The sequence below is a fragment of the Ictidomys tridecemlineatus genome, chromosome 11, assembly GCF_052094955.1.
Source record: "Ictidomys tridecemlineatus isolate mIctTri1 chromosome 11, mIctTri1.hap1, whole genome shotgun sequence".
NCBI classification, from domain to species: domain Eukaryota; kingdom Metazoa; phylum Chordata; class Mammalia; order Rodentia; family Sciuridae; genus Ictidomys; species Ictidomys tridecemlineatus.
This window is the reverse complement of record NC_135487.1, coordinates 13,428,481-13,436,328: the sequence shown is the minus strand read 5'-3', so window position 1 is coordinate 13,436,328 and position 7,848 is coordinate 13,428,481. Positions and strand designations below refer to the sequence as shown.

The 7,848-nt window shown below is 48.5% G+C and overlaps 1 protein-coding gene and 1 long non-coding RNA gene across 3 annotated transcripts; one reads left to right on the top strand and one right to left on the bottom strand.

Moving 5' to 3' along the window:
- Positions 1-600: 600 nt before the first annotated feature.
- Positions 601-1,143, bottom strand: LOC120890658 (uncharacterized). The gene is made up of 2 exons (XR_005735009.2): positions 931-1,143; positions 601-793 (listed from the first exon to the last, which is right to left on the bottom strand). It is a non-coding gene; the product is annotated as an uncharacterized LOC120890658 (long non-coding RNA).
- Positions 1,144-1,190: 47 nt separating this feature from the next.
- Positions 1,191-7,622, top strand: Mul1 (mitochondrial E3 ubiquitin protein ligase 1). 2 transcript variants are annotated; one of them, XM_005317543.5, is made up of 4 exons: positions 1,191-1,439; positions 4,381-4,468; positions 4,989-5,109; positions 5,737-7,622. In XM_005317543.5, exons 1-4 carry the CDS (start codon positions 1,320-1,322, stop codon positions 6,464-6,466), a joined length of 1,059 nt encoding a protein of 352 aa, XP_005317600.1. In that variant the 5' UTR covers positions 1,191-1,319; the 3' UTR covers positions 6,467-7,622. The 2 variants fall into 2 exon arrangements, with proteins under 2 accessions (XP_005317600.1, XP_013220108.1); XM_013364654.4 differs by lacking the exon at positions 1,191-1,439 and adding an exon at positions 1,607-1,773.
- Positions 7,623-7,848: the final 226 nt, after the last annotated feature.

The window sequence follows — 7,848 nt, the reverse complement described above, 5'->3', positions numbered from 1 at the left end:
CAAACATTTATTTAACCACTCGACTACTGATATGACATTTAGATTGTTTTCATTCTTTTGTTATTAAAAACAATGTTGAGATGTAATCTTGATTTGGACCAACAGGTACATCCCCATATCTTCCATAATTTAAAGCATAAACTTTTAGGAAATAGCTCAATGAATACGTAATTTACAGGTTGATGTTTTGGATAAGATTTTGGGCATCTCTGATTGTTTTAGAAAAGTCTCAAGTCTCTGAATGCGGGGCTGGGCACAGGGGTGAGGGTGGGGGTGGTGCACGCCTGTAATCTCAGAGATTTGGGAGGCTTAGGCAGGAGAACCATGAGTTCAAAGCCAGCCTCACCAACTTAATGAGCCTGTCTCAAAATATACAAAAGGGCTGGGGATGTAGCTCAGTGGCTGAGCGCCCCTGGGTTCAATCCCCAATACCAATAATAATTATAATAAATCCCTTAATAATCACCTGGATTTGAAGCCCATTTGTCAGCCACAGACTGAGGAAGTCGTTTCACCTGAGTCTCATCTGTAATCTGCATTGCAGCTGGGTTGTGGTATTAAATTTTGTCGCAGTACCAGACACATAATAGGCACCCAATAAACGGAGCTGTAATTATTTATTGTTTAATAATTTAATCATTATTTAATTTAACATGCTCTTATGCGGTGAGAGCGGATCACGGGGCTATTTGGTCTGCCGTCTTGAAGCGGAGGAAAGGGGAATTCCTCGTTAGCTCGCGTTAGCAGTACGGCTTTGGGCACATCCTCTAACCGCTCTGGCCTGTTTTCCCGTCTAAGGACAGAATGCAATGCAGCTCGCAAGGTGTTTCTCCCAAAGCTTAAACGCAAACACTCCCAAGTGCTTAACGCACGATTCTCTTCCTTCTTCCCAATCTAATGGCGGAAACATCGAACAACCCATCAACCAACCCAGTCACCCCGGAAAACCAGAGCGATCGAGGCCTCTGGCGGGCGCGCCAGTCGTGGCCGTGCTCCGCGCGTCGCAGGGAAACGACCTCTGAGCGGCAAACAGTCTCTTGACTCCGCAAAGCCTCTCCAGGCGCTGGGGTGCGGAGGTCCGTTTCCCACGAGGCCTCCGCAGCTCAGCGGTCGCCCTGGCAACCCCGCCTTCCGGCCCCCTTTGCCCCGCCTCCACTTCCGGCTCCGATGTACGTCATCGCCATGCGACCGACTGGAGTTTCCGGAAAAGGCCGTCCGCGAAGTACCGTGTGGGGGTGCGGTCCCGGGTGCGGGAGGTGGGGCGCGGGGTTCACGGTCTGTTCTCGGTGTCGCCGGCTGCGCCCCGACTCAGCGCCGCCATGGAGAGCGGAGGGCGGCCCTCACTGGGCCAGTTCATCCTCCTGGGCACGAGCTCTGTCGTCACCGCCGTCCTGTACTCCGTGTACCGGCAGAAGGCCCGGGTCGCCCAAGAGCTCAAGGTCAGTGCTCGGGCCGGCCTGGCCTCAGCCGGGCGTGTCTGCCCGCGGCCGCGGGGACCCACAGCTCACCTTGGCCACCCCACAGTGGGAAGCCTGCAGAAGAGGAAGCCGGCGCCGGGACGGTGTTCCCCAGCCCCGCCGAGGAGCAAGGGTGCGAAGTCGGGTCTGAGACCACGGCCGCTCTGCCCCTTAGCCCTAAGCGCCTCTCGTTATTCAGGACGACTGTTCTTTAACTTTGTTCTGAAACTGTTTCTCGAACCGTGCGCCAGGCAGTGAGTAGCAAAGACTAGTCTGTCCTCGTGAAGATTCCATGCTGGTGACAGCAGGACAGACGGTAAACAGGTGGTGTAGCCCGGGAGACGTGTTGTGGACTAAGTCAGGAAAGGGGGCTTGCTATTTTAAACAAGGTGACATTTGAGCAGAATACAAGGAGGAGATGGGGCTGCAGTTCAGACCCGGGAACTGCAAGTACCGAGACCCATTTATTTTAAAAACTCCTTGCTTCAACAAATTTTCCCTTTTTATATTATACTTATTTTTTTCAACTCATTTTTTGAACAGCATTTTACAGTTTACACAGCATTGTTTTCATTTTTTCTGCACAGTAGTTTTCTGAGGTAGATGAAATGACAACACCCCTCCCCCCATTGTAAATTGGGAAATTGAGATTCAGAGGATAGGTCACATAGCTATTTACCTTGGAACTTAGGTCTTTTGAGTCCTAGCGTAGGATTATTTTTTTTCCCCCCCGATTGACCACATTATTTTAATGGATCTGTCAGAGTGGTTCAGAGAGGTGTACCTCTAGGTCAGAGACAGGGTTTTTCCTTCTAGGTTCTGTTTGAGAATGGTAGTTGCTCAATAAATGTTAGTGGATTTGTTTTGCTTGAAATTTCACAATTCAACTACTAAAGATTTAATTTGTATGAAGGGCAGATTTCCAAACATAAGTTCTTTATCACCAGATTGCTTTCATTAAGAGCTTAGAAACAAATGTGGGAAATCCCTGCAGGTAAGAAGTTTAGGAATCTAGAATGAACCAGTTTGTGAGGTAATTGGATTTGCTGTGCAAATGGCATCCTGGTGAGGTTCCAGCTGCCCTGTTGTTCATCTAATTAAATAAACAAGTTACTGCTAAGTCTGTTGGCTCTGAGTGTAGCTGATACTTCACTTTCTGATTTCAAAACCAATTTGGCTTCAAGTTGGCTGGGGGTGAGGATCTTGAATGAACTCTCCAGGTGATCTTTGGGCGATCTTAAAAGCTTTGCTAATTAGTTTCTTTATAAGGATGAAATAGCCCCTCCTAGAAAAAGAATTGAGACTCCTCATATTTTAGATTCTCTTTTCTTGGTTGGATTAAGAAACTTCCAGAGTAGGGTTTGTTATACCCTTTGTGTTTCTCATAGTGATAGGAGTGCATAATTATTGAATACTCCCATCTGCCCACCCCTGGGCTGGATTCTTCCACTCCTTGAAATTCACTTAATCCACGTAAAAAATGCTATGAGATTATGTTTCCCTCATCTTTAACAGTTTTGGAAACTGAGATTCAGATCAGTTGAGTTCCCCAGAGTTACTGGGGATGAGGTTGATCAACACAATGTCTTTCTAAACTTATTCACCACCCCTCTGCCCTTTAAAAATTCATCCTTCCTTCCTTCCTCCCTTCCTCCCTTCCTCCCTTCCTCCCTTCCTCCCTTCCTCCCTTCCTCCCTTCCTCCCTTCCTTCCTTCCTTCCTTCCGTCCTTCTTTTTTTTTTTTTTTTTTTTTTGTACCAGGGATTGAACCCCTGAGCCACATCCCCAGCCCTTTTTTATGTTTTATTTTGAGACAGGGTCTCTTTGAGTTGCTTACAATCTCACTAAGTTGCTGAGGCTGGCTTTGAACTCTCAATCCTCCTGTCTTAGCCTCCCAAGATGGTGGGATTACAGGTGTGCACCATCACCATGCTGGGCTCTGCCCTTTAAAATTCTAATTGTCCATAGTGATGGATTTTCTCTCTCTCTCTCTCTCTCTCTCTCTCTCTCTCTCTTTAACTAACTGTAAAGTAGGCAGGTAGCTACACTGCTCTGAGCCTTGGTTTCCTTTCTGTAATTGCAGGTAATAATGCCTACTGTATGGGGACAACACCAGCATTAATAGGTTTATGCATTTGAAGTGCTTAGCATAGTGCCTAGTACAATGGTGTATCTAAGTACTTTAATCATTGATTTATTTGTCAAATAAATATATATCAAGTACTTGCTGTGTGTCAGGCACTATTCTCAGCAGTAGGAGAGACTCCATTCTAGTACAGTTTGACTAACAAAACGCATGATCAGATGGTATGACACAGTGACAAAAAAATGTTTTAGAGTAAGGCAGGAGAAGGGAGCACCAGGGGTGGGAGATCTGGGGGTTGTTGGAGGAAGACAGCAACAGAAGTAACAGCAGGCTTGTTTGTGAGAGGGAAGAAAGACAAATTAAAAAGTAGCAGACCACTGTTGGGCACCAGTTAACAGAGACTTGCCCGAAGAAAGCAAAGGCATCTCTTTATTATAACAGTGCAGGGCATCCATTCACAGAGGCACGGTGGTAATTAACACCTACCTGTTTTTGAGCCTCTACCATGTGCTTTATACAACAGCACTGTGTTGTCAAGAAGAGATTAAATGTGTTCAAATTAAAAGGGGCATCGGTTTTGGTTAAATAGAAAAAAGAATGTATGTGGCACCCTCAGTCTGCAGTGACTAAAGAGCAGTGACTAAAGGCCCTGCTCCTAGCCTGTTTTACATGTTGAAACTCTGGGTCAGCTTTTGGAGTCGAATTATCTGTAGTATTCTTTCTGCTCAGCTTTTTTTATTCCCAACATGAAAAAAACAGATCTTTTTTTGCCCTTGTTTGGTTGACTATGTTAGTATTCATTGGCCAATTTAATTTTTGTGTGTGTATGTGTGTTTAGGGAGCTAAGAAAATCCACTTGGGTGAAGATTTAAAGAGTATTCTTTCAGAAGCTCCAGGAAAATGTGTGCCTTATGCTGTTATTGAAGGTATGTTTGTTTAATGGTAAATGGAAAACAACTTCCTTCTTCCAAAAGTTTGATAATTATCTTGGCTGGGCTGGGGGTGTGGCTCAGTGTAGAGTACTTGCCTAGTACCCACAAGGCCCTGGATTCAATCCCTACTACTGCAAAAACAAAAAGATTGTCTTGGCTGACATTAAGAGCCTTTTATGGTGTTGAGGTTCATTGTCTGAATGTACTTTGGGGTTAGAAAGATCTGAGTGATTGCCCTGTGACCTTGAGAAAAATTTTCAAACCTTTTTTGATCTCTTATTATACTAGAGATTATTTATCTGTAAACTAATTCCTACTTTGTAGAGTTGTTGTGAGACTTAAATGATGTGACCCAGGTAAGGTGCTCAGCATAGTGCTCCTAAGATGTACCTTAGGGTGGTACAATACAAATGTATTCACTTTGATTAATTAAGAGACCGAAACCACATTCTGAATCACCTGAAAGAGAGGGCAGAACAGTTCTTCAGAAATGAAATGATTTGTTTCTGTTTAGGAGCTGTGCGATCTGTTAAAGAAACGCTGAACAGTCAGTTTGTTGAGAACTGCAAGGGGGTAATTCAGCGACTGACGCTTCAGGAGCACAAGATGGTGTGGAATCGAACAACCCACCTTTGGTATGTGTCCTTTCCACCCCAATGAAAACGGTAGCTGGTCTGTCCATAGGCTGGGGTTCTGGGTACCCCCATCTTTAACAGTTTTGATCTGAGATTGCTGTCTTCAGCATCTCCTGAGTAGGTTGAAAACCAGCCTGTGATGCTGGCGATACCACTGTGTGTTCCATGGACCTCTGTCAGAGCCCATAGGCAGCTTATTACAATGCAGATTCTTGGGCCCACGTCCTGGCCTACCAAACTAGAATTTTCAGGTTGGAAGGGACCTGGAATCTATTGATTCTTAAGCACTCTAAAGTTTGAGGACCACTGATTTATAGATTAATGACTTCAGTGTTAAAATAATTTTGTGCCCTTACATGGAGTACCAATTCTCCATCTGATTCTAGCAACTTTTGTCTCGGATGTCTATCTGACAGTGGCAAAGGGACCTCTGTTGGTACTTTCTGCCCACTGACCCCACCTGAGGACCTAGGCACTGCAGCCTCACATCATGAGGTCAGAGAGTAGTGATTGCTGTTGCAGTCCTAGTTAGAGTGAATTCTGTCCTGTCCTGCTGCCACTTAGGCGATCTCCCACTGCCTAGATATCTCGCTCTTGGTTTCATCTTTAGTCCTCTTATTCTTTTAGGAATGACTGTTCAAAGATCATTCACCAGAGGACCAACACTGTGCCCTTTGATCTGGTGCCTCATGAGGATGGCGTGGCTGTGGCTGTACGAGTGCTGAAGCCCCTGGACTCTGTGGACCTGGGCCTGGAGACTGTGTACGAGAAGTTCCACCCCTCGGTCCAGTCCTTCACCGATGTCATTGGCCACTACATCAGTGGAGAACGGCCCAAAGGCATCCAAGAAACTGAAGAGATGCTGAAGGTGGGGGCCACCCTGACGGGGGTTGGTGAACTTGTCCTAGACAACAACTCCGTGCGTCTGCAGCCCCCCAAGCAAGGCATGCAGTACTACCTAAGCAGCCAGGACTTTGACAGCCTGCTGCAAAGGCAAGAGTCAAGCGTCAGACTCTGGAAGGTTCTGGCCCTGGTGTTTGGCTTCACCACGTGTGTCACCCTCTTCTTTATTCTCCGGAAACAGTATCTGCATCGGCAGGAGCGCCTGCGCGTAGAGCAGCTGCAGGAGGAATTCCGGGAACACGAGGCCCAGCTGCTGAGTCAAGCTTTGCCCGAGGACCGGGAGAGTCTGAAGAGTGCCTGTGTCGTGTGTCTGAGCAGCTTCAAGTCCTGCGTCTTCCTGGAGTGCGGGCATGTCTGTTCCTGTCGTGAGTGCTACCATGCCTTGCCAGAGCCCAAGAGGTGCCCCATCTGCCGGCGGGAGATCACCCGGGTGATTCCCCTGTACAACAGCTAGCGGTTCTGCAGCGCGTGGCTGCACTTGGAAGCGGCCCTCCCCGAGTGGGGATTCATTCTTGAGGCCTTTCGAAGAGCAGCCATGGGGGTAGCTCTGCCTCCGGGTGTGACTGAGTGGAGTCTCTCCAGACCCACACCTCCACCAGCAGAGAGCCTTTCTGACCTCCCCAGAGCATCTAGAGGGGCCCCACCCTGGGTGGGTTCCAAGGCCTGGCATTTTTTCCTAGGAACCTGCTGGGGGTGTGTATGTGTAAGATAAAGCATCCTGTCACCTCAGCACCAAAGCCACTGATCTTTTCTGGTGACTCTTGGTTGCTGCAGACCTCAGAGACGAAAGGCTGAGCCCGGGGCCTTCCAGAGCCGTACCTGCAGAGACTGCCCTCGCTTTCTTCCTTTTGCTTCCACTGGGGATAAGGTCTTTCTTCAAATTGTCAGGCTGGGAAGGTCACTTGTGTCTTTCCCCTCACCTGCTTGCCTCCCAAATGTGTGCACACATGTGGACAGGGCAGGAGGGGGTGAGGTCAGCACATCTGCTTCTGTCTACACAGTGGGACACGGATCAGCAGACACCAAGAGGTGTCTCTCGCTTGGTCTGACAGCCCTGCTGGTATCTTCACTGACCAAGGGCGGGACACAGAGAGCAGACCTCTGGCCCTAATGTGGAGCTGCTGCAGCTGGGCAGGCCTGGGTAGCTCTGGATTGCCTGACAAAGGATGAGCCCGAAAGGCCTCCCCTGAAGGAAGCAGCGAGGGCACAGCCCTCCTGGCCCCCAGCTCTTGCAGCTTCTTTGTGGCAGCTTCTTTGCTTGCTTTTGTCTAGGAAAAGTAGCCAGCTGGCACCCTGAGCTCTGGGCCTCTCAAGCCCACCCCTTGACCCCTGCCTGCGGCCCGGGCACAATCCCAGCACTGTGTTCCCTGTTACCCTCCACTCCTCACGCCCCTGTGCTGAGCCTGTGAGTGCAGGAGAAATTGGGGAGCGTCCTTCCTGCCTCTGAGTGGCCAAGAATTGTGCACACAGCTCTTATTTCCCTTCTGTGTCCTTGAACATTCATCCCCTGCTCCTCCTCTGTGTGGGGGGAGGGGTGCTCTCAGGGGGCTGACACTAGCGATAAGCAGTGTCCTATGTGAACAGCACAAATTAAACTTTGCGGCCTTGTGTTTGCCTGTTATTTGTTAATGAGTTAAATGGCTAAGCTGAGGCCTCCCAGGATGGAGCTAATCCCTGCTGGGACAGAATGAAAACTGAGGACTTCAAGGCTTCTTTGGCTGTGAGGTGGTCTAGGTTCCGCCAGCTGAGGTGCAGCTCAGCAGTGGAGAAACCCTGATGCTTGCCACCACGGGAGGAGTCTGGTGAGCCCAGAGGACCCTCCTGGACAGCCAGCCC

What these genes read in the sequence shown, in the direction of transcription:
- Mul1 (XM_005317543.5), top strand. Translation starts at nt 1,320, where the DNA reads ATGGAGAGCGGAGGGCGGCCCTCACTGGGCCAGTTCATCCTCCTGGGC. An exon ending in GGGTCGCCCAAGAGCTCAAG is followed by an intron (nt 1,440 to 4,380) that starts GTCAGTGCTCGG and finishes ATGTGTGTTTAG; the next exon opens with GGAGCTAAGAAAATCCACTT. An exon ending in AATCGAACAACCCACCTTTG is followed by an intron (nt 5,110 to 5,736) that starts GTATGTGTCCTT and finishes TTATTCTTTTAG; the next exon opens with GAATGACTGTTCAAAGATCA.